The following is a 25,959-nucleotide window of genomic DNA, read 5'->3' as shown; positions in this document are numbered from 1 at the left end:
TGTAAATTTTTATGCGATTATATAAGACTCAATATAAATCTGTTTGTTAAGCGTCTGCGACTTCTGCGGCGAAAATCATTCATGCGAGAATATACATACTTTTTTAATATTATATAAGTACTCCTGAATATAAGAATTATGTTTGTCAATTATTATTACTGCAACGTATTTTGTCAATATAAGCAAAGCAGAGAAGATAAGGCACGAACTGCGATACAAACAACCAAGTTATGTCATACGTTGACAATACATTCTAGCAAACTATAAACATAATGCAACTGATAATAGACAATATATTATTGCACTTCCTCGATTGTCCACCAGTAAAGATGTATTTGGCTCTAGTCACCTGTAAAACAAGAAACGAAATTAACGTAAAACAATCATTTTTTATGCGTAAAAACCCTATGAGAAAAGGGAGATATATTTTTATATTATTTAAACTGATAATAAAAAATGATATAAATGTAAATTTAAAATAAAGTACAAGGATGAAAAATATTGATTGAGAATTATTGAATGATCAATAATTTTATTTCAAACGAGTGTATACATAAGATTAACAAAGATTATATAACCTTACTTCATTCTTTAAACAGAATTCGAAGCAAATTTTTAGATATTTAAGATGATTTTTTTAAATAAATCGTAAAAATTTCAACCAATCATTTCAATCAAAGTAATCATTCAGATCATTCAGATTGTTCAAGCAACTTAAAAAAGTTTTTTCTATTTAAGGCACCGCAACAATGTAAATATGTACATATATAAAATTTATGAAGTTACGCCAATTATTTAAATAAATAAAATCTCCCTCGAGGCAATTTTCATATATTCTAAGTTCCCAAAATAAAATATACGTGTTAACAGATAAATCAATAACGAAAATGCCAATTAAAAGCTTCGATATTCAAAGCTCAAAGTAACAAATAGCAATACAGTACTATACATGAATGTTAATAATTTTAATATAAGTGAATAGAAATTGTTCCAATAAAAGATATTTAAAATGTATAACATTTTTTAAATTTTTGACATAAAGCATAACACTTCGAGTTCTGAAAATACGTATACAATTTTTGTTACTCACATGAATCAATACTACATTAAAAAAGCTGAATGTGGAAAAACTTTTATCAAATTCGTCTCAAGGAAGTCTACAAAAATGTTTCATTAACAAATAACATCCTAAATCTAATCCTAATCCTAATCTTAAATCCTAATCTGAATAATGTCTTAAAAGTTCAATCATTATTTATATATATATAAAAATGAATATATAAAAATGAATATTCATTAAATGATTAACTTATCACTATATCAGTTGAACAGAACGTGCCTGGTATTACACAGCGGGGATTCATTATATAATATGTAATTCATATGCATCGTAATCATATAATAATCTCAATTATTTAAACTTCCTTTAAAACGACACCCTGCATTATAAGTTTAGTATGCTGTGAATTATACACGGATTCCCACGATATTCGATTTGTTACACTATCATGATAAAATATGTGTATTTTGGGTAGATTTTTGTTTGTAGAGACATTTACTGTATTAAACAGTTGTAGACAATGTTAAAAATCTGAAATAAAGAATGAGAAGAACTCGAAGAAAATGATAAACTACAAACATTCAATGAAAAAGTTACAAATTTCGAATGTCCTTAAATAATTTTATAAAGTATTTTACCTTTGTATTATATCATTATTTAAAAATTAACGTTTACTGGAATGTCTTATCTTATTACGTTTGTTATAAACAATTAAAAAATACCTTAGGTAAAGATTACATTAAAAGTAGATAATTATACTTTTCGTTTATTATCAATAAATGAGTTTAATCCTAATTTAATCCTATAATCCATCTTTAGATAATTGCTATATGATTGTTTGTTTATTTTGTAGCAACCATATGCAATAACAAACGTGAATCATACTCAATAAAATGTCATCCACATGTTTCAAATGATAAATTCAGATAATTGTCGATTATGAAAATAATATTTTTTTTTCAAATTGATATCGGAATGTGAAGTATGTGAAAGAGAAAAGAACCTTATAAATTCTTCGGATTAAGAAACCGTCGTGCACACAAATATGCATACAGCTAAGTACTTACACATACTATGTACCAGGTGCGCTGATAATTATGGAACCGATCTTAGTCATAAAATTGACATTTTGAAATATGTGTATCATCCTCGTGTTTTTATCTATTAAGAAATATCTTCCTTCATTTTAAATCATTTCTCGAAAACGTTCGTTACTATATCGTAGGTATCATGCCATACCGACAAATTTAAATTCCACGTTTAAAAATAAAATCAATCTTAATAATTTTTTTTTTATTTACGAACAGAGAACTTTGTAACTTGGAAATTTCCAAAAGTTATAAGCGCTGATTTCGTTTTTTCAACGTAAATTTTCATTAAAAAACTAATTTACTATCTATGTAATTCATCAAGTTTTACGATAACACAAATTTTGAAATTAAAACTAAAATCGGAATTTTTCACTTTTCCTTGTTAGATCACTTCATATAATCGTCAAAATTAATATTAATCATAAAATTTGATATATCGTCCATTGCTGACTTGTAGAAAGTAATTTACTACAAAGTAACCGATTTTCTTCCGAGAGTTGCCTCAGTGAAACTAGTTCGTTCAGACGCGAATTATGAAATCATTTACGTCAATTTTCCTTAGACACAACGATAAATAATAGTAAATAATTAATGTGAGAGATATTTAACGATACTTTTGAAGAGGCCATCACAATTAATACGTGTATAACAATATATTGTAGGTATTTTTTTATAAAAAGATATACATTAATTTATATAAGAAAAAGGAAAATTAACATACTTTTGTCATAGAATAAGAATTACAATAAACGCTTATCTATGTAGATAATCATATTATTTCATAAATGGAAAATAAACTGTGAATTAAACGACTATAAGATATAATATGTACATATTATTACAATTAATCATGATTATTCAATTATTGTATTTAATTTATAATATATATCTTCTCTATGTAATTAATGACCTTTTAACACAAAAAATTTAATTTTGGTTTTCAAAATTGATATTACCTCGAGTTTTTACTGCCCAGTAATAAATATCTCGACATAAACTATACAAAAATAGCCAATTAAGTTGTGCGTGTACTCTAACCGACGTATTAGTGATATCCGCTTTTATTACATTCGTGCGTCAAAAGCGTATTATATTTCAAAATTTCCTCCTTCTTGTTACAATTACTTTATTTCTTTTTTATTATCGAAGCAATGGAACATGTGTTCACGAGAAGAAAGAATAAGCCGCATGATCTTAATCACGAGATCGTACAAAACTTACATGTACAATCGCGATTTTATGAATAACATGACCAATTTATTTAAATAAATCAACAAACTGTCTAAAAATTAGAGAAAATTGTCATTGAACAATTTTAGCAATCATGAATGATCATTTGTCGTAGAGGCAGTTGATATTATTATCTAACGATAAACACGCAATAAATAAACGGATATGCATGCATAATAACAATAATTAACCAGTCAAAACAACAAAATAAGTTCAGAAATAAAATGTTATTAACCTTGACTCCAATTTCTTACAAATATGTATCTTTTTTCTAAGATTCTAATTTTTAATTAACAAAAATTTTCATCTATTGTTTTACTAAAAGAAAGTGATTTAAAAAGAATATAGTACAAGCTTGTCACCTTTAAGCTGACCTACTGAACCGCGATAATCGTTTATATTTAAAGCGTATACAACATTGTAGATATGCAACGTCCTCTAGAATATTGTGCCAATCATATTCTGTCCCCTTAGTACAAGCGAATATATGCTCATACTTGTGATTATATAATGATTTAAAACAAGCTTCATGTGGGGTTCCCAACTGAGAGGGAAGTGATTGAATAACGGATTTCCTTTGGTTGTAGGACGGTATATACAAATAATAGATAACGTAATACGCTCACAGCGTGTACATTAACAATTCAGCATTGAATAATTAAACCGAAATTATCAAGGTGATGCAGTAACCTTATGATCACAGTCATTTTTTTCATTCATATTAAGAAAAAGCTATAATTTTGATTATTCGGTCATTTCAGGATACAAATAAACAAACTGCATCGTAATGTTTGTTATATATATTTCATTGTTTCTCGTAGTTCTTTTTGAATACATTTTTTAATAGAATAATGCATTTATCATCACTACTATTGAGAAAATAGCAGTTTATTCATAAGTAACGATTTTATTAAAAACAAAGTGCACAAACGCCCATGTAATAATTAAATGTATTAAAAAAGCAATTAGTATCCGTATATGCCTAATTAATTTTAATTTAAACATGCTGTTTCATTGATTTAGATAAATGCATTGTATTGTGTATTTGCATTAATTTTACTTCATAATACATCTTTGAGGAACAAAGTCACACATACATATTGTACATACATATAGATTAAATTAAATGCATTGTAAGCTAAACAATAAGAAATAATTGTAACAATTATAACACATATAACTTAACATAATAAGTAGAATGTATTCCACAAATATTCACAGTTTTTAGAAATACAGCAAATTCTCAGTATGGATGGTAGACTAGAAAACTTGAGAATGTCATAATCTCTGAACAAATTTCTTTTATATCACGTTTGAATTAAGAACTTTTTTTTCGCAAAACTACTAAAATAAAATAAAAACTGTATGTAACTTATATTTATTAAAATTTACCATTAATTGATTTTAGACGACCCTATTTTTAATGACACGTTTACAACATCTAACAAAATTTAGAAACATACATATTTCTATATTGTTTAGTGTTTAAAGAAAATTGTTTATAATAAGAACTGAAATAAACATAAATAAAAATGCTTGAACTAAATTGTATATAAATGTCTTCTGAGTAATAAAAAGTAGTATATCTATTTATAAAATAAGCTGCAATAATACTAAAATTATGATATGAATAACTGTCCGTGTTTGAGCAAAAACTTCGTAATTATACATATTTGTATTTTATTTTATTAATGTTAAATTCATCTTATTTGCAGATTAAAACATTTCATTTGAAATTTATTTAGCAATTTAATTTAAGATTAATAAAACATTGTTCACTGTAATACAAGAAAATGTAACAAACCTCGTTTTTCATGATTCTTATTTGTGTTGTTCACAAATATTCACATTAAGACTTATGGTAATTGATGCACTGGATCAATGTAAAAGAAGAATAAATGCTTTTTACATTAGAATAAACTAGAAAAGGAAAAGAATCGAAATTTAAATATTTGTTTCTTTTTTTAGAAAATACTTTATATTTTACATGAAATAAAAACCAATAAAAACGTTTGTTAATCTAATCATTGCTTATCTTTTTACCTTTAAGGAATGTAAGGTTAGCAAATTAGATTAAATGATACAGTTAAAGGTGTACATAAAGTTTATCTATTTTATCTTGTGTTATTCATAAAAATTTTTGTTGTTTTCACTGTATGCACACATTATTGAATAAAAATTTTATAATATACTACTTGGGCTAAAATTGCTGGAAGACATAAATATATAATTGGACATTGGATTATGAGGAGAAAATATAATTTACATCTTGTCCTTAGATAAACAATTGTTCATCATGAAAGCAAACATATGCAATTCTGAATACAATTAGGAAAATTTCCTACCTTGTGGGCATATTTTATCGGCAAAACTGAGGAAAATTTTGTTTAAAGAACTTAATACTTTATTGGAGGTTAGTATATTTTATGCTGTTCGCTGAATGATATGAATACCACTATCTGTGTGAACTGGTGAAGACAATTCACCAACATTGAGAGCAAATGCTGCTTGTTCAAAAGGCTTTTGCATTGCACCTCGACTAAATGGTCCCAAGTCCCCACCTCGCTTGGCTGAACTACAATCGCTATACTTTGAAGCAAGTTCAGCAAATGTTGCTTTTCCAGACACAATTTGTTCTCTGTAAGCTAGGTTTGTGAATAAAATTATAAAAACATATAATAAAGATCACCACTACATTGCTACAGTAAAATAGAACAAAATAAAAGTTATTGATATCCTACATTTGATAAGTTCAAGAGCTTCTTCCTTTGATCTTGTGATATTTTCTTCTCGCCAGGAAGATGGTCTTCTAGAACCTGAATGTTTTACTAACAAATGAGAACATTGAACTTCTTCTGGACCATCTCCTTTATTATTTCCAGATGGATCAGCTGGTTTATCTGGCCTATCCCATTGACTTTCTTTAGTATAAACATTTAAATAATAATGTTGTCCTATAAAAAAATATATTGATTAATAGTACATCATGGATGTTTTAAATCAGGGAATATATATCATGGTCTATATTATGTTAAATATACTGCTTTATATTATTATACAAAATACTTTACAAAATATCTTAAAGTATAATAAACATTATTATACAAATTATCATATTTATAACAAATAAAAGCTATCAAATTATTAATATCTTTTTAAATTGACAAGTTATTTAACATTTTTGACGTAATAAAACTATATACTTTTCAAAACATTTAATGCCATGTTAGTTTCGTGAATGATTGTAATATTATCACAATAAAAGAAAGAACGTATACATTCGTTAAATTTTCGTAATTTGTTAACGACTATGCTTGTAATAACAAAATTTTAGCAAGTGTAATATAAGTTTCCCGGAAAAATGCCGGCCGTATGTTCCATACTAGAACCGATACAATGAAATACCGTAACTAATACAAAAAATATGATAATGAAGTAAATAATTAATTTTTTTTAAGTATTTTTTAGATAATTTCTTGAATACTCAATAAATTAACGTACCAGTAGATCTGCTTAAACGTTTTTCCCAACCCGCTGGTAATTCTTCGTCCGCCATTGTTTCCAATATTTTTCTACTCTTGTCTCACGTCAAACACAGCAAACACGTTTTCACTATATCTAGTTACATATCAGCATGTACACCAGTTTAAGCAACTTTATCAATAAAATAACTATCTTTCCCTAAAGAATTTAGAAAACATATACTATACCACGATCATATTAACAGAGACTTAAGACTAATCGATATTCATATATCGAAAGCATAGAAGAAACCGTTCGAAAATTGAGTCGTGAGAAATCAACATGGGAAACAAGAAGGTTCTTATTCTGCGCATGCGTGACATGCTATGAATGTCTTAAATAAAGACAGAAACACTCTAATCATCTATATCTGTCTCACAAGAACAAGAACTTTATTGTCTTCCACGTTGATTTTTCACAACTCAATTTTCGAAAAGATTTCCCTAGCAAGTATCAAGAGCTATTTATTTGGCCGTATGCTATATAATATAAGCTGGTATAAGATATAAATTCTGTACAGGAAATATCTTACGTTGGAGCAGAGAGGAATTTTTTCTCTGGCTGGTCATAATAAAGGCAGATAGATAGTAGCAAAGGGACAACTTCCTCTCTGGTAGTAAATAACTCTTGAAAACGCGATCTCTTGAAAATAAATATGTAATCTAGGAGAAAAAATAAATTCGAACTCGAACTCCATACAAATTTCATATTAGGAAAGATATATGCATTTATTTTAATAATTCGTAAACCAGCATACATATTTTTGCAACAAAACAGAAAAATGGTCATAAAATGAATAAAAAATTTGCTATAATTTACGCACTACCGTTATCGACAAAACATGGTTACCATGACGGCAAACTATAAACGCTTTTTCTGTACATTAAATCTTTGAAACGTGCGTCAATTTATCTTTCAGAACATTGTTTAAACGAAGAATCAAAACTAAATATGACAATGAATAATAACATTGATGCAGTTTTGACTGAGTTAGGGTGGAATGATGGATTTCGAATACCGGTAGCAAATGAAGAAAATAAACGATTAGAAGAAGAAGTAATACAATCATTTATGCTATACTAATTTCACTCGTGTTTTGCACATTATGTATAAATTCTTTTGTCTGTTCTGTTGCACGCTTCAGTTTTAGGCACAGTAAATTTTTGCACAGTAGTATGAATAAATATTTATTATAATAAATAATTAGTTTGGTACTATTATTTATTTATAGAAATATATAAGTAATATAAGTAATAGCTTGAAATATTACTTAATCTATTATTTTCTATGTATGTTATATTTATTTTGTTCAATTTTTCATAATATTTATACATAATTTTTTATTAAAAGATTGAAAGGAAAATGAAACTAAAAGAAAATTTGAGTACGAAACTCGAATCAACGGAGGGACGAATTAAGATGATGAAAAAGCATATTAACAATTTAATAACAGAGCAGAATATAAATCAAAAACTTTTAACCGCTCATTCGGCGCAACTTAAAACTGAAGACCATCATTACCGATTGAGTTGTAACACTGAATCGAGCCTTCGCCAAGAAGCGCGACGTTTTCAAAAAGAATGGCAAGAAGTAAATGAGATGGTAACAAACATTGAAAAAGAATTACAAAAAATGATGAAGAAAATAGAAACGTCGAAAAATACACTAAAATATGATGAAAAAAATCTACGAGAAATGGAGGAGATATTAAATGAAAATGAAAATAACAATGAATTAATAGCACAATATATGAAAGAAGACTTAAAAGAATATAAGGTAAAAGAAAAGTAAACAAATTTAAGAATGAAGCACTGGTGTGATATACATACAAAGATTTCATTGTATTTATTTGATTTTTCTGTTATTTAGGAACTGGAATTAAAAAGACAGAAACTTAGCAAAGAATTGCAAACATATCGTGATTCAATTATTAAAACGACTAATGAAGTGCGGGAAGTGGAGATTATACTTAATCGAACATCCGCATTGTATAATCAAGCATTGATAGAATACCGGCAAATGTTTAATCAATGGAAAGGAAGCGTAATCATGTTACAACAAAGAAATAATGATATCAAGAAAGTCATTCAAGTATAACTAAACATTTCATTATGTCCTTATATTAAACAATAGTTTTAGTAAAGTTTAAATATTTCTTGTTATTTATTATACTTATTAGCTTCAATTAAATTTTAACTGTACTAATAGTAAGTAATATAGTAATTATAATAAATTATTTGACAAGGAAACCGAAGCATTGTACGAAATTTCTCATGATAAAAAAAAAGTACTTCAAGAATCAGAAAAATTCTTGATGGAGCAAATTGAGAATAATAAGCAAGTTCAAGATTCAATTAAAAAATTAGAAAAGGAGCTTACTACAATGAAGGGAGAACAGGGCAACATGAAAGAAATGATTACTTCATACGAAAATCAAGTAAGAATATAAGTCAAAGTACTTCTAAAGTCCTCCTCCTTAAAATCTTTCTCTATTTTAAAATTTTAGCTTGTTATACAAAAAGGTATTGTGAAAGAGTTGACACAACGTGTGCAGCAAGTAAGAGCTGACATAAAACATAAGGAATCACAAATTCAAATTAAAAATGCAAAAATAGAGAAAATAGATAAACAAGTAATAGATTTAACTGCAAAATTGCAAGACATTACCAATCAAAAAGTGGACATTGAAGAAAAGGCAAAAGAACTAGAAGAGATGATAGAGGTATTTATTGCTAAATAATTGTTGTTATATAAAATAAAATAATATATTATGAAACAATATAGGAGCAAGAGAAAAAAAAGTCCAAAATGACTAAAGAAATGAATCGATTACAAATGGCAAATTTACGTGTAATGAATCAAATAAAAGACTTACAAAATGAGAATAAAGTTTTAAAGATGGAATATGAAAAGGAATCTAAAAAATGTGAATATTTAGACAAATTACATACCAAAGAAGAACATATTTTAGAGGATAAAAAGGAAGTATCGTACCAAGCAGAATTCGAAGTGCGAAAATATGAGATGAAATTGAACAGATTAAAAGGGCTTGAATATAACAAGTCTGAAGTTGAGAAAAAACAGAAAAAGATTGAAGATCTTCAAAATACTTTAGATGAAAAAATGAAAGTGTCTAAGTTATTGCAAAAACAGATTGCCACTTTAGAAGTAAGTTGTTTCAAAATAACTTATTTACAAAATAATACACTGAACCTATTTGCTTATTGTATAGGATAATATGAGGAAAATTTCAAATAGTATAGCACAAGATAACAATGAATTAGAATATTTACAAAATAAAAAACAAGATCTTGTTCTTCTAATGAATGCAGGAGAAAAACAATTAAAAGCTGCTCAAAATTGTTATGAAGAGAAACAAGTAGAAGAAAGTATGCTACGACTTAGAGTATCTCAAATGGAGAAAATGATGTGTAATATAGGAGAAAATGTTTATGATTTGGAAAGATATAGACTTGAATTAGAAGCAGTACGTTTTTCATAGGATAATACTTTTAACATTAATAAAAATATTAAATAATTAGCAATTTAAAATATTAAAGTAACATATAAAATTTTGATAATATTATTTAGGCAATGCGGGAACGAAAAGCAGAAATTGTTGTACAGAAGGAATCTCTAATAGTACAAAAAAGAATTGCAGATGGTGAATGTTCAGAATTAAGAAGTGCTATTGCTGAGAGAAAAACACGAATAAAGCAATTACAGGCAAGGTATGACAATTACATAGCATTGTTAGGTACTAATCCTGATGGAACTCCAATGAGTACTACTCATATGAAGATTCAAAGTGCACAAGAAAGATACCTTTTACAAGAACAGGGTGATCAATTAGATGAAACAATAAGAAAAACTGAAGATGAAATACAAGCCATGGAAAATACATTACGAGTAATAAATGTTTGTAATGACAAATATAAGGTATCCTTAACAACAGATGATCAAAATAAACCAGAGATAGAAGAACATAAAAAATTGGATGAAGAACTGCAGAATGCAGAACAACATTTGAAGCAAAAAAAGGAAGAATTACAGTATTTAACTGAAAATATGCAGGTATTCTACAATATACTTAGTTGAACATAATCTTAAAAAATAAGAAGTATATCCAATCATAAAATAAAATGATTTTAATAGAAAATACAAAATGATTATATGAAAATTCTTGAAAATATAGAGGAAACTCAAGAATGCAAAGAAAATAAAAACCAATATTTAACTGACTTGAAACATCACATTCGTGAACAAAAAGAAAAAATATCAAGAGCTGATAAAAGTTTACAGAATGCCCAAAAAAGTATTCAACGATTGTATGAAAGTACAGGAGACAAAACTGTGCTCATACAACAGGTTTGTAAACTACATAATGTGTTTTATAGTAACTATAAAATATATTATATAAACTTATCTTACTTTATATTCAATAGAAAGAGATAGAATTACGTGAACTGCAAGAACAAAATTCCATTGCTTTGCAAGATATTGCAGAATTTACAGTTCACCATATAGAAGTTGAGCCTTACATTAAAAAATTGTTAGCATCACAGAATATAGAGTTACCCACAAATTTATTTGGCCAATCGCCAGGATCCAATCATTCTCATAGTAATACAAACTTATCAGAATGTTTGCCAAAAAGTACAAATAGAGAAAGTGTTTATGGATCATCTAAGGGAAGTAGTAGAAATGTCATCAATATAGAACCACAATTTGAAAGTATGTCTATAAAAGCATATATAATAATTTAAATTATAAAAATTTATCAGTCATCTAAAATTATTATATTTCAGTTGTTCCAATACAAAGTACATCAAGGAGGAATATAAAGCAGAAACAATTATCTGTAGAAGCTTCCGTGCAAGTACAATCAATGAAAAAAGCTTTTTAATATAATTTTTTAAACATTGTATATTAATTTATTTCTTATTATATATATTTTAAGAATTTTAAGCAATATTTAAAAGATAATTAAAAATGTTAATGAAAAATGATTTATCACTAAAAACGGGACTTTTAGAAATATGGAACCCATTTAATATATATTAAAACACCGACTAATTACTTTTAGGTTGCATTACTTTCTTTCATTACAATGAAGCATACATAACTTATACTATAGATTCAGCATATACGAGTGTTTCCCAAAACTGTTATCAATTTATTTGATTACGCATGCATCATGTTGATTATGTATAACTGATAGTTTTATTATATGAAGAGTTTTATAACTCATAACTATTCAGAGTCCGTGGCAAATCACAGATATTGTACGTAATTTTTCGCATTATAATAAAAGGTATGATAATCACAATAATACCTACTTTATATTTTAAATATATTACAAAATTAAGGAAGAATAAAAAAAAACAGTTAATTTAATAAAATAAACCTTTCTTTTTTCCTTTTTATTTCAAATAACATAAGATTTTAAATGTGCCGAATGATTTCAATTTTTTATTAACCCTACATAACCCTCTGATAATGAATGAAGTAACGATGTTCAAACAAAATTATTGAAATATATTTAAAAGTAGTTAAAATGTAAAAATTTAATTAGTTCTAACATGGAAAAATGTTTCCAGATGCCAGATATTACCGAAGTTTCTAGCAACAAAGTTTTCAGCGGATGGCAGAAAGTCTATTCACACGAAAGGTACTGTGTAATATTATATTTTTTATATCGAAATTATTGAAACGCAAAATTATTTAACGTGTAAAATATTCTAAAAATGCTCAATTTCACATAGTCATAACTTTTGAAATAGTGGATTCCTCGCCTTAAAACTTGTGCTTTCGTATTCTATACATTGAAAACTACAAAATTGCAGAAAAAAAAGTCAATAATTTTTGGTCTCCTGGAGTAGAGTTTAACCAATTTTTTTTATAACACAGCTATGAATTGGGATGTAAAATGAATTTTGGAATCTTCCTACCACCGCAAGTGGAAGAAGGACCTGTACCCGTCATTTATTGGTTATCTGGCTTGACATGTACAGAAGCTAATTTTGTTCAGAAAGCAGGTGCACAAAAATATGCTTCTGAACAAGGAGTAATCTTAGTTGCACCTGATACTAGCCCTCGCAATCTTAATATACCTGGAGAAGATGATGATTGGGATTTTGGAACTGGTGCTGGTTTTTACGTTGATGCAGTAAAGGAGCCTTGGAAAAAACATTATAGAATGTATAGCTATGTTACTAAGGAACTACCAGCTTTGATTAATGAAAAATTTCCTGTTTTACCAGACAAACAATCCATAATGGGTCATAGGTAAACAGTGGGACAACCATTAATTATTTAATAATTGGGTTACTTAGTTTCTAAGTTGATCTATTCATTAGTTTTTAATAATGAGAATCTGCATATCATTTTGTTATAAATTCTATAGTATGGGTGGACATGGAGCTTTAATATGTGCTTTAAAAAATCCTGGTTTATACAAAACAGTATCTGCTTTTGCACCTATAAGTAATCCAATTTCATGTCCATGGGGGAAAAAGGCTTTCTCCGGTTATTTGGGTGGAACAGAAACTAACGCTGCATGGAGAGAATGGGATGCTACAGAATTAGCTAAAAAGTACAATGGACCTCCTTTGGATATTTTGGTTGACCAGGTATTATATTATGATATATATTATGAAATAAAGTTTTTTAGTAAATGAGTATATAATTTTAGGGAAAAGAAGATAATTTCTTGAAAAATGGACAATTGCTACCAGAAAATTTACTATCAGCTGCAAAAGATGCTGGATTATCTTTAGTTCTTAGATTTCAAGAAAGCTATGATCATAGTTACTTTTTTATATCTACATTCATAGAAGATCATATTAAACATCATGTAAAATATCTTAAATCTTAATTTAATATATGTACTTATTATTTTTTTTAATATTTTTGTCATCGAAAAATAACTCTTAAATAAAAATAAACGTTACAATAATGATAATAATAATAATAATAATAATAATAATAATAATAGCTCAGAAGAGATATAATATTTAATTATATAAATTATGCATATGCAAAATATAACAATTACTTATTTTTGTTCTGTGTATGTAGTATGCGGAATCGTTCCGAGACTTGGTAACCCAAGCTTTGGTACGAATCAGAAAAATTTAGGTGAGATCGGGTGATTCCCTATTAAAAAATATATGACCCTATTTAGAAAAACGATGATCTTAAAATCTTCTCACTACTCGACCCGTAAAAAAATAATTTGTACCATATGACGTCCCCTTTCGAACCAAACAAACTTTTGTTAAAACATTTTTTTAATAACTTCAATCCCTTATGAGGTATTCCACTGTTCTCACTTAAACGGAACACCCTGTATGTAAGCATGAACTCAGATGCAATCTGTTCAAGAAACTAAGATTTACTTATTAGAAAAGGATAGTATCGTTCCTGATTAATTATTACCGAATCGATTCGAAATGACTCTCGAAATCTTGAGTAATACACGTATCGAGATCTCACCTGCTCCACCCGAATTTTGCCCGTCCATTCCAAGCCCGTGTACCCCAAATTGTGTGTCTTCTTCCTTACTATAAAATTTTTAATAATTTCATCATAAATTATAAAGAACAAAATAAATACATTTTCTTTCTTATATAATTCCATTTCTTATAACTTTCAAAATTTTTCATAATATTACAAATATATAATATGTATTAGTATCAATTTTATAACAAGGAGGTATTAATTAGATCTAGGTGGTTCACGGATTTGATGCCAAAATACTAATACTGGTTCACGTTTTTGCCATATATTGGCACTACCCCACATTTGCCAAAATCTATAATAAAGAATATATAAGAATATAAGAAAATATATAAATTTTTATAAATTTTGTACAAGGGCTTACATTCCAAATAATGCTCCACCCAAATGTGCTGCATGGTCAAAACGTTGCCAACGCATAAGGCATCCCAAAGTATCCAAACCCATTATAGCTTTCATGACCTGATCACATAGATATTTTTAGTAAAAGATGTATAATCTAATTCACATATAAAACTCAAATTTTATGCAGTTAAAATGAAATTATACATACCATACTTGCTGTAAATTTGAACATTGGAAGAAAAATAATAGATAGGTATGCATTTGGAAACTGAGTACATACAAATCCAAAGACACCCATTATTGCTCCTGACTATGTTGCAATTATTAGTATGAATATTGTTACATTTAAAATCATATTTATATTAAATTTTAATCAATACTCACAGCTCCCAAGGAAGGATCTCTTATTCCAACAACAGCTTTATATAAATAACTTGAAAAACTAGATACTACTCCACTAATTAAATAAAGTGCCAAAAATTGTTCTCTACCCAGTTGAGCCACAGCAATTTTAGAGAAACCATATAATACATACATGTTGATAATTAAATGAAGAAGGGAACAATGCGAAAATGTTACAAACAACATTGGCCAACATCTACCTTGATTAATAGTATAGAATTTAATACTCTTATATATACCTATATTATAATGAATATTTTTAAAGATATGTATTACTCACTAGTGGTAGGAGTGCATGAAAAATATCGATACATTGTCAATCGAAATGCTGGTATATGCCATGACAAAAATACCAACACATTTAAGAAACATATAGGAATAAATATTCTTTCTCCTTCTGATAAGTTTTTCCACCAATTCTCCATTGTATGTCTCCATCCTGTTCGCTAAATAAAGTAATATGTAGCAATAAAATATTTTAATAAATCTATATATGAATCTCAATATACAAACATGTATTCCCCATTGTTTGTAACTTCTGATTATCCTATAGGTTTTATCTCTGACACGTTCATATTCCCAAATGGCAGCCGCAATAAATGTTGTTGCACTAAACTGAATTAAACACAAGAAAACTTATAATACTAAAACAATGGATTATGTTTAAATTAACTTAGTATAAATTGAAATAAAATTTAATATCTTAACAATCTCTTACTATGATAGTAAAGGTAAATGGTTTCCATAAATTGGGAAAATATCCTGACTGCTTTTTAAGGAACTCTTCTGGTAGTGAATTTGATGATTGTGATAGTTTTGTTTTACCTCTAAACTTATGAAAATTTCTAATTTGTTTATATCCTTCAACTACATATAATTTAGGTTTAAACTTTATTGTAGTAAAAACACTGAAAAAAAATATATAACTATAAGTAAGTAATATGAAATCATTGATGAATATAAAAATTTGAGATATAAAAAACTATCTTACCATTTATATGTACTATCACCTATATGTAAAAATGACCTAAGAGCCATATTGTAGGCCATCCAAAAACAGTAGAAAAATATCGTCAACCCTACATTGATTTTATAAAAAAAATTTGTCACATAATATTATAGTCAGATACTATTCACTTCTATCATTAATTCTTATAATAATTCACACTTTTATTCACTTTTTATCAAAATCACTGATGTCAAGTTTTCCCATAGGTTTAAAAATAAACAATCAGCAATTTTTGAATGTAGTCGTTTTCCAATTGTATGATTAAGGCCGCGCCCCTTTTTACTGTAAATATATAGCTATAAATTATTTTAATTTGTACGAGAGTTTATCACAAATCAAATGTTATAGTAGTTGATGTATGAGTTTGTAATCTGCCGTAATTTTTTCAAGTAGGCACATATGTTAATTATATATCAGGTATATATATATTGTAATATATGTATTGTATATATATGTCATAATTATAGAACGGCATAACATTATACTTACAAGTAACTACAATCGTTTTATTTATTGCTTAACATGTAATGATTATGTTATTAAATACATACGTGAAAATTTTACACTGAAAACCTTAAAGCCAGTATCACAAGTATGCATTCCCATGCATGAAAATTAGGTATACTAAGGATAAGAAAATACGTTTTAACGAAAAAAGAAATTATTTTTCTGTTCTTAATTTATGCTTTTGACACACATTCATTTAACTTTCATCATATTAATAAAAATCTGTCCATACTTAATTTTAACAGGGTTCCTAAATTTCGTCGACCAATTAGAAGTATTAAACTATAGTCGAAGAAACTTACATGCGAATCGGATACTTTATTCGAAACCGCATAATTTCAAATACGTCGGTAACGGTCAACGGTTGATTTGATTTCAAGCAGTCTGTATTCAAGTTTAAAATTAACTGATTCAGCATATTCATCTCCGATCCACCGTGATTAAAAAATAATTTCTGTTATTATTGCTACTGTATAATAAGGTATAATTTATATAAAGACATCACTGCTTCACGGTGAACGATTCAAAGGTAATTAATTATGATTATCTTTAACAAAGTCTTGTTCAAAATTTATGGGGTAAATCGGGTAATCGTTACAAATGAATATGTTCTAAGTGAAATGATATAAGTATTTGTTAGAATATTTTGGTAAAGCTTATATGGTAGTAAAGAATAATAATTACAAAACGTAGGTTTTAATACGATTGTGAACTTCCAAGAATTATGAAACATAGGTCTCAACAGGATTACGCATTTTCCAGAGTTAAAATATTCCAAATAGTGAAATTTATTTCTTATTAATGCAATTAGTACATATAGTATTATACAATTAGTATAATTAGTATATTATCTTATTTATTTATAGTGGCGTAAACATGCTTTAATGTTTAACGTTAGATCTAGAGAAAAGGATTCTTTCATGACTTTTAGATCAATCTCAGACAAATGAACTTTTGTTTATACTATACTATGAACATTATCATGTAGTATTGATTGAACCGCGTATATATCTTTCCTACTTCCTATACTTACAAAACTAATAGCATATATGCATCTAAAACATATATAATATATACACATTACAATAAAGTAATTAAAAAAGGTCTCAAAATTCATGAGGACGTCATGCATCAATAGAATGTCCAAAGTTAATAAGTTTTCTAAAACAAACATATATATTAAAAGATAAACATTTTATTACAGATGACTGAAGATGCAGTTAAAGTTGCTGTTCGCATTCGTCCATTAATAAAGAGTGAAAATGAAAGAGGATGTCAAACATGCTTAGATGTTGTTCCTGGTGAACCTCAGATTGTTGTATGTAATACAGCCAAAGCTTTTACATTTAATTACGTATTTTCTCCTAATGCTACTCAAGAGGAATTCTATAATACAGCTGTTAAAAATATGGTAGAAAATATTTTTCAAGGTAAAATTATATTAAAACATAATTCTGCAAAATACTGTAATTGTATTTTATTTTTGCAATTAATGTAGTAGTATATTTATATACCTTCTTTGCAGGCTATAATGTCACTATATTGGCTTATGGTCAAACGGGAAGTGGTAAAACTCATTCAATGGGTACAAATTACATTGAAGAGGAAGACATGGGCATTATACCTAGATCGGTGAATGATATATTTGATATAATTTCATCAAAGGAAGATTGGAGTTTTAAAGTTACAGTTTCGTTTATGGAACTTTATCAAGAACAATTATACGATTTATTAACTGATAAACAAAGAAATCAGTCTATTGTTGAAATCAGAGATGATGGTAAAAATATAAAGATTGCTGGACTTGTAGCAAAAGAAGTTAAAAATGCAACAGAAGCATTACACTGTTTGACACAAGGATCTTTAGGACGTGCTACAGGTGCTACTGCAATGAACGCACAAAGTAGCAGAAGTCATGCAATATACACTTTATGTGTATATCAACATAAAAAGAATGACCTGTAAGCAATATATCTAGAAATTACAAAATAAGATTTATTTATAATATATTTAAATATTTTGTTCTTTTCTACTTTAATATAATCTAGCAATACAGCAACAACTGCAAAGTTTCATTTGGTAGATTTAGCTGGATCTGAACGTAGTAAAAAGACGCAAGCAACTGGTGAAAGATTTAAAGAAGGAGTTAATATAAATAGAGGTTTGTTAGCATTGGGTAATGTTATATCTCAATTAGGAGAGGGTGGCCCTGCAGCATATGTTGGTTATAGAGACAGTAAACTCACAAGATTATTGCAAGATTCTCTTGGTGGAAATTCCATAACATTAATGATAGCATGCGTTAGTCCTGCAGGTTATTATTGTCATAAAATTTAAGATATTTGTATTTAATACTAATGTTCAAAATAACTTATCTTTTATATAAAATACTTTCAGATTATAACTTGGATGAAACTCTAAGCACATTAAGATATGCAGACAGAGCATGTAAGATAAAAAATAAACCTGTAGTTAATCAAGATCCACAAATTGCAGAAATAAATCGTCTAAATAAACTAGTACAAGAATTAAAACTTGCTTTGGTAGACAATGAAATTAAGGTCTCATGTCCGTTGGAACATCAGGAACTCCATACAAAAAACCAATGTTTACAAAAAAAAATACGGGATTTAACGGAAAAGTTAAATAGTAATTTAATTGAGGCTGTAGTTATGTATGAAAGGGCAGAACTAGCTGAGCAAGCTAGAGAAAAAATTCAGACTGACATGATAAAGATATTAGAAGAATCTAAAAAACTTTTAGATGATTTTGATAAAGATCCTAATAAACATAATGAACATCGTTCAAGACTGGAAGCTTTGTATTTAAAAATTCTTGGTAAGTAACATAAGGAAAAGTTATTGATATACAGTTTCTGAAAATATTTCCTTATTTATGATAAATAGATATTCAAAACGATCAGAAGAAAACATCCGAAGAACTCATAAAAATATCGTCTGATAATGCAAACACATTTACAATAAACTCTGAAGACGACCCAGAACAGATGTGTATGGATGAAGTATGTTCTCCAGATAGTTTAGATGATTTTCATGAAAAACAGGAAGAACATACTTTGCTCCAAGCTAAAAGGAATGACGAAGTTCAAAATATCAACAAAGAACTTGCTATTAAGGAGAGTCTTATACATCAGCTTTTAAAAAGCTCATCTCTAACAATTGATTATTCCAAAGAAATACAGGAAATGGAGCAAGAGATAAAAACACTTCAGATAGAAAAGGAAGAACTTCTGCAAGCTCTACAGAATGTACAAGCAAATAATGCTAAGTCAAAGTAAGAAGTTTAATTAAATACAAAAATTATTATTTTTTAAATTTTCTTCATTTACAGCAATCATTAACTTAGTGTTATTTTTTCAAGTTTTTTAACTTATTTTGTTTGTTTTACAGATTGGCAGAAAATAGACGTAAAAAGGTACAAGAATTAGAGAAAAAAATAACGGAATTAAGGCGAAAGATATCAGAGCAAGATAGGATAGTTAAAACGAAAGAAAAGCAAGATCAACAAATAAGGAATTTATCAAACGAAATGCACGTGTTAAAGCAAACAAGAATAAAATTAATTAGACAAATGCGCAATGAATCTGATAGATTTACAAAATGGAAGGAATCAAAGGAAAAAGAACTGAACCGTTTAAAAAATCAAAATAGGAAGCAAATGAACGAAGTGACACGTTTAAAATTGTGGCATAGTAAACAAGAAACCGTTTTCAAAAGAAAGATGGAAGAAGCTTTTGCTGTTAATAAAAGACTGAAGGTAATGAATTAAGATTTTTGTTTGTAATGCTTTAATTGAACAATAATTTTGTCTTTTACTTTACTTTTAGGAAGCTTTAGATTTGCAAAAAAGAGTGAGAAAAGAAAAGATGAATACTAATACTGATAAAATTCAAAATTGGTTAACTCAGGAAATAGAAATATCGGTGAGCACCATTGATGCAGAATATTCTCTCGAAAAATTAATGCAAGATAGAGCATCATTGGCGTGCATGTTAGAAAAATTTCAAAACGATGATGATGTAAATGGGACCAAAATTGCTGAACTTACTGAATTTCTAGATTTACGTAATACGCAAATTACCGATCTCCAGCAAAAAATAGTTGAATCTGATCAAGGTAAATGTTCCATTCGCTAAATGTACGATATACGTGTTAACGTAGTAAGTTCCCTTGTTCAACTATTAATTGTATACATGTGTATTTATTTAGAAAGTAGAGCACATACAAGATGGCAGAAAGTACATACAATGGAAGGAGCAAAAATTGCTCTTGAACTATTATTTAAACATGTTACAGAGAGTAGAAGAAAGCAATGTGTAAAGGAATATGAATACAATGAGCTTCAGGTTTGTATATTTGAAAATTATAGACTATTTAAAAGTTTACATAAATTAGACAAGACTCTTTTAAGTTCAATATCAACAATCTAATTTAAAATTATTATGTTTCTAATAATAAACGTAATTTTAGGGAAAGTATGAACTGTTGCAAGCACGGTTGAATGAATACCGGGTTAGAGAGAAAGGAAGGCGTATGTCAAAACAACTTGCATTAAATGATACACATAATATTAAAGAATACGAAAGTGAAGATAACAATAAACTAAGAGAAAAATTGGAATTTTACAAACAAAAATGCGAAGAACTAGAACACACAGTTAATATACGCTCTTAATTTTATTATTGATAAAATTAATTCTCCACTAAAATATTATAAATTGTTTTATAAATTTTTCAGCTCCCACATAAAATTCAGAACAAGGAAAATGTGAAACCCAAAGCTATTAAAGACGTACAGGTTGAAGATATTCAATCCGAAACAGATGATAGTACCATTGAAGATGATGTTGAAAAAGATCCAGATTGGACACGAACACCACTTTATAATCGTATACGGAGTCTTTTAGTAAATCATTGAAATTAAGAATTTATTACCTTTGATATTTAAAACAATATTCTTTATATTATTAATTCTGAATAATATAATTTTTATTTTCAGGATACAACAAAATCTTCATCACTTGACCGTAATTCATTGAAACGGACATCAGATGGCGATGCAAAATGTAATTGTAAAACAAGTTGTGCTACACGAATTTGTCGTTGCCGTAAAAACAAAACTATATGTGGCAGTAATTGTAAATGTGTGGAAGATCAATGTCAAAATAGAGATAAAAAAAATGTAAGCTTGTTATTCTTTCTAATAATAATCATTTAAAATTATTTCATAATCTATCATTATTATCTTTAGTTGAATCGTACATTATTTATGGATCAGTCAAAAGAAGATGAAAAAGCAGAAGACGATAAATTTCTAAAGAAACCAAGGTATATTTAAATTATATTTTTGTAATTTCATCCATACAATTATATATTATTAAATCTCTTCTTTTTTCAAACAGACTAGTGGAATGAATATCACCATCATCAATAATGCAAAGCTCAATTTTGTGGAAGTGCAATTAGTGTGTACGACATGTTTCATATTAAGAACATTTTATAAAGAGGCAACTGGATTTTACATTCTGACACTCAAATTTTATATATTTTCTTATTTATTTATTACTTTTTTATTGATTGTTTAGTTCAATATCTTACCTTAACTGAATAAAATACCTTATGTTCTAATATTCAATTATATTATATTATCTTATTTAATTAAGTGCACAAATCTTATTTTGTCACATAATTGTAAATATATAATGTAAATAAATTTAGCTGCAAATATGCTTATTAGATATTAAAATAATAAAATCTTTTACTTGATTTTATAATAAAATATAATTATTTATGTTTATTTTATTTATACTTATTTTGTATGTATGTCCACAAATCCTCCAAAAATGACAAACCCTATTATGATGCAATTAGAAGTGCTCATACTTCTAATTTTTATATGCATTTTATTAAATTTCATAATTTCATGTGGCAACTGCAATGTACATATATATAAGAGAAAAAATATACATTATTAACTTTAAAAATTAGAGAAGTACTTCAGGCATATATATTTTTCGTATATTTTTTTCAGATTACGTGTAAAATGTATTTTTCGTATTATAATAATTAAAAGAAATATTTAGATAAGTCCGCTCGTTCCTAACATACTTATAAGATTTTTATAAAATACTAAAAAATAGTAACTTATTTTTTAACATTTTTATTTATTGATCTATTGCTACATTTATTGCAACAAACGTATTTTTGATTTAAATGTGACGGTAAAATTGAAGTTCATATGCATTTCCGTTAATGAAAGATAGAGCTCTTCCGGTTGTATAGAGCAACGAACAAGATGGGTAAGCAATCGATGTTAAAATTATATTGTTTTTAAAAATGTAAAGCTTATATTATTAAATATGTGTTGTTCTCATCGATTGTTTAATTTTTTTCAATTATGATTTCGTTAAATATTTAATAGAAAATTCTGAAATAACAAAATGAAAATGAAATGTATTAATGATCTAACGTTTTGGTACAGGTAAACCTCGTGGTCTTCGTACCGCACGTAAGCATGTAAACCATAGACGAGATCAACGATGGAATGATAAAGACTACAAGAAAGCTCACTTGGGAACGAGATGGAAGGCCAATCCATTCGGTGGTGCTTCTCATGCTAAGGGTATTGTTTTAGAAAAAGTGTATGTATATTTGCATTATTAAATCTCTTACTATATCATATTTATAGTAATCTCTTTGAATTGAAATGAATTTCTGCATCAAATTTTAATTAAGTGTTTGTATGTTTTTAGTGGTGTAGAAGCCAAACAGCCGAACTCTGCTATTCGTAAATGTGTGAGAGTACAACTTATCAAAAACGGCAAGAAAATTACTGCTTTTGTACCTAGGGATGGTTGTTTGAACAATATCGAGGAAAACGACGAAGTTTTGGTCGCTGGTTTTGGTCGTAAAGGTCATGCCGTAGGTGACATTCCAGGAGTTCGATTTAAAGTAGTGAAAGTTGCCAATGTTTCGCTACTTGCACTCTACAAAGAAAAGAAAGAACGACCTAGATCGTAAAGTCACTATCATGTATTTCTAATAAACCTATAAAACATTTTTAATTGAATTAATATCTTTTTAATACCCATAAGTGCTTTTATTTTTATAAGAGTACAAAAATATAAATTTAAAGATTGATATTTTAAAAGCCACTTAAAAGAAAATTAATATTACAAATTAATAAGTATCCACATATCCATTCTTAGCTTCTTCTGTATGTGTAACAATATTTTCAACAGTTTCATTCAATGGAGTATTTAATTTCCCTATTTCTTTTGGTATATTGGCATTCAATATTTCTTCCTTTGCTTGTAGAAACTAAATATTAAGTAGCATTTGTATAAATTGATAATTGTATTAAATTGTATTGATTAATTGTATTAAATGTAAGAAGGTCTATAAAAGTACAAAACCTGTGTTAAAGAAGAAAATTTTGAATATATATCGTTAATATCAGCGTCCATGGAGTATAATTTATTCTTCACACTTTTTGCGTTAAATGGTGACCATGAATCAATGGATGAATATGCTTCTATAAAATTCTTTTTTTCCTCATTAAATAACGAATCTCGATCATTTTCATTAGTTTTCTTTTTTTCATCCTGTATTTCATATAATTTTATATATTATTTCAAAACAAAAGACATAGAGTATTATAAAACATCTACTACACCAACAAAGGAATGATTCTATATGACAAATGAACTGAAAAATTAAGATAGTTTTTTCATGTTTAGCTCACATACAAAATGATACTTTTTGATGAGGAATCATTCTTTTTGCAGTTGTAGCATTAGTCACAGATCACTTTATATAAATTTTTTAATGAAATTACTTTTGAAACCTGTTCCACTACATGTTCTTCTTTTTTAAATTCAAAAGTTGATGATAATTCTTGATGTTCATTTAGATACTTTTGCAAATTTTCAAAATACTGCATAGATTCAGAATAATTTAACTTTGGTTCAACATTACATGTGAACGTATTTGAATCTTCATTAATATAGACCTAATATAAAATATATCTGTAAATATACAAATTATATGCATACATGTTTTGGATGTATTTATTTACATACGTTTAATATATCATCAGTGGATTCTTTTTCATCATATTCAGTATCAAAAGACTTAAGGAATAAACATTTCATAAAGTCCAATAATAATCTTAAAGTTGGAAGTTGTTCTTTTAACAGGCAATTTCCCTGCAAAAGAATAATTTAAATTTTTCTGTTGCCAATAGTACAAAAAGAAATTATGTAAGACACGAACCAGAAATAATTTTTTGTCAGTACAAATTCCAATTTCGGAATAAGATCTTAGTAACTCTTCTGCAAAAGAAAAATAATGACTTTATATTGAATATATTAAATATTATTTAATTACAAACTTCTAATGTTATTTAGTTATAAAACCTTCTAAAGCTGCGCCTTTTAACTTTTGTAATTTGGAAGCTATCAAGGGAAACTTTTCAGCCAAAAGCCAAGATAATAATGAAAGTCGATTCTCTCCATTAAGAATTGTTGCTTCTATATTGTTTGCTAAAGCTGTTGTAATTTTTGGATATCTTATTTGTACTAAAGTGTTATAAATATCAGTCATAAGTTCTTCTGTATTACTCATTGTTGTACATTTCTTTTCTATTCTTGTCATATGTATAAATTATATTTTGTTATATATCTATTTTGATTTTTGATATAATTCCTTTCCCTTCGAGATAGATAACTAGTTACTAAGGCAAATATAAAATTATAAATAAAATCACACTAAATCACTTATTACATTGAATACGTAACCCCGTAACCTAACCCACGGTCATGTAAACGATTTGACAATTTGTAGTACTTTATATGACAGTGACCTAACCAATTTTGGTAAATGACAAATAAGATTAGTTGTATTTTCGTACATATTTGTAATTTCAAAATACATATAAAAATATACGTTTACAATATTGTTATAAAATGAACAATTTTTATATTTTAGAATTTTTATTTCGTAACAAATATGATAAGAAAATTTATATGTGTATGTGTATAATTTTTATTTGATTTATAGTAACTCAATTATAAGGTAAATTTTTCATTATGAAAGGTTTCTTTTTTTTAGAAATTGTTTTCCTTTTTTATATTTACGATGTTATACTTAATATAATAATTTTTTAATATTACCAGCGAGTATTTAAATTTTATTCAATTTATTGTTTATTTGCTGTCTATTGTTTGTCTGTTATCTATACATAAATTATGTA

The 25,959-nt window shown here is 27.3% G+C and overlaps 7 protein-coding genes across 8 annotated transcripts; 4 read left to right on the top strand and 3 right to left on the bottom strand.

Annotated features, from left to right (window-relative positions):
- Positions 1-4,166: 4,166 nt before the first annotated feature.
- Positions 4,167-7,108, bottom strand: LOC138183448 (putative peptidyl-prolyl cis-trans isomerase dodo). The gene is made up of 3 exons (XM_069120347.1): positions 6,883-7,108; positions 6,123-6,335; positions 4,167-6,026 (listed from the first exon to the last, which is right to left on the bottom strand). The coding sequence occupies exons 1-3, from the start codon at positions 6,935-6,937 to the stop codon at positions 5,806-5,808; spliced, it is 489 nt and encodes a 162-aa protein (XP_068976448.1). The 5' UTR covers positions 6,938-7,108; the 3' UTR covers positions 4,167-5,805.
- Positions 7,109-7,209: 101 nt separating this feature from the next.
- On the top strand, positions 7,210-12,056 carry LOC138183442 (coiled-coil domain-containing protein 39-like). Its single transcript, XM_069120340.1, has 13 exons — positions 7,210-7,516; positions 7,823-7,959; positions 8,254-8,679; positions 8,773-8,994; positions 9,149-9,340; positions 9,410-9,625; positions 9,688-10,071; positions 10,136-10,390; positions 10,495-10,977; positions 11,059-11,271; positions 11,349-11,637; positions 11,712-11,782; positions 11,990-12,056. Exons 2-13 carry the CDS (start codon positions 7,855-7,857, stop codon positions 12,026-12,028), a joined length of 2,895 nt encoding a protein of 964 aa, XP_068976441.1. The 5' UTR covers positions 7,210-7,516; positions 7,823-7,854; the 3' UTR covers positions 12,029-12,056.
- A 13-nt stretch (positions 12,057-12,069) lies between these two features.
- LOC138183447 (S-formylglutathione hydrolase) lies at positions 12,070-14,538 on the top strand. The gene is made up of 5 exons (XM_069120346.1): positions 12,070-12,217; positions 12,504-12,574; positions 12,814-13,191; positions 13,310-13,535; positions 13,598-14,538. The coding sequence occupies exons 2-5, from the start codon at positions 12,504-12,506 to the stop codon at positions 13,778-13,780; spliced, it is 858 nt and encodes a 285-aa protein (XP_068976447.1). The 5' UTR covers positions 12,070-12,217; the 3' UTR covers positions 13,781-14,538.
- Positions 14,518-16,801, bottom strand: rho-7 (rhomboid family intramembrane serine protease rho-7). 2 transcript variants are annotated; one of them, XM_069120343.1, is made up of 9 exons: positions 16,732-16,801; positions 16,163-16,250; positions 15,890-16,079; positions 15,685-15,786; positions 15,452-15,617; positions 15,154-15,371; positions 14,978-15,079; positions 14,789-14,886; positions 14,518-14,719 (listed from the first exon to the last, which is right to left on the bottom strand). In XM_069120343.1, exons 1-9 carry the CDS (start codon positions 16,784-16,786, stop codon positions 14,623-14,625), a joined length of 1,116 nt encoding a protein of 371 aa, XP_068976444.1. In that variant the 5' UTR covers positions 16,787-16,801; the 3' UTR covers positions 14,518-14,622. The 2 variants fall into 2 exon arrangements, with proteins under 2 accessions (XP_068976444.1, XP_068976445.1); XM_069120344.1 differs by having other exon boundaries at positions 16,670-16,776.
- A 234-nt stretch (positions 16,802-17,035) lies between these two features.
- Klp3A (kinesin-like protein 3A) lies at positions 17,036-22,334 on the top strand. Its single transcript, XM_069120339.1, has 14 exons — positions 17,036-17,216; positions 17,892-18,117; positions 18,213-18,648; positions 18,736-19,001; positions 19,085-19,525; positions 19,594-19,981; positions 20,098-20,464; positions 20,535-20,823; positions 20,917-21,053; positions 21,178-21,363; positions 21,445-21,612; positions 21,706-21,888; positions 21,958-22,034; positions 22,109-22,334. The coding sequence occupies exons 2-14, from the start codon at positions 17,892-17,894 to the stop codon at positions 22,119-22,121; spliced, it is 3,177 nt and encodes a 1,058-aa protein (XP_068976440.1). The 5' UTR covers positions 17,036-17,216; the 3' UTR covers positions 22,122-22,334.
- Positions 22,335-22,892: 558 nt separating this feature from the next.
- RpS23 (ribosomal protein S23) lies at positions 22,893-23,775 on the top strand. The gene is made up of 3 exons (XM_069119474.1): positions 22,893-23,005; positions 23,188-23,347; positions 23,459-23,775. Exons 1-3 carry the CDS (start codon positions 23,002-23,004, stop codon positions 23,724-23,726), a joined length of 432 nt encoding a protein of 143 aa, XP_068975575.1. The 5' UTR covers positions 22,893-23,001; the 3' UTR covers positions 23,727-23,775.
- LOC138182980 (uncharacterized) lies at positions 23,501-25,715 on the bottom strand. Its single transcript, XM_069119473.1, has 6 exons — positions 25,124-25,715; positions 24,981-25,039; positions 24,788-24,913; positions 24,544-24,717; positions 24,122-24,310; positions 23,501-24,026 (listed from the first exon to the last, which is right to left on the bottom strand). Exons 1-6 carry the CDS (start codon positions 25,359-25,361, stop codon positions 23,886-23,888), a joined length of 927 nt encoding a protein of 308 aa, XP_068975574.1. The 5' UTR covers positions 25,362-25,715; the 3' UTR covers positions 23,501-23,885.
- Between the last annotated feature and the right edge of the window lie 244 nt (positions 25,716-25,959).

Source organism: Bombus flavifrons, chromosome 9, assembly GCF_040668555.2.
Source record: "Bombus flavifrons isolate JBK064 chromosome 9, iyBomFlav1_principal, whole genome shotgun sequence".
NCBI classification, from domain to species: Eukaryota; Metazoa; Arthropoda; class Insecta; order Hymenoptera; family Apidae; genus Bombus; species Bombus flavifrons.
This window is presented reverse-complemented; position numbering and strand designations above follow the sequence as displayed.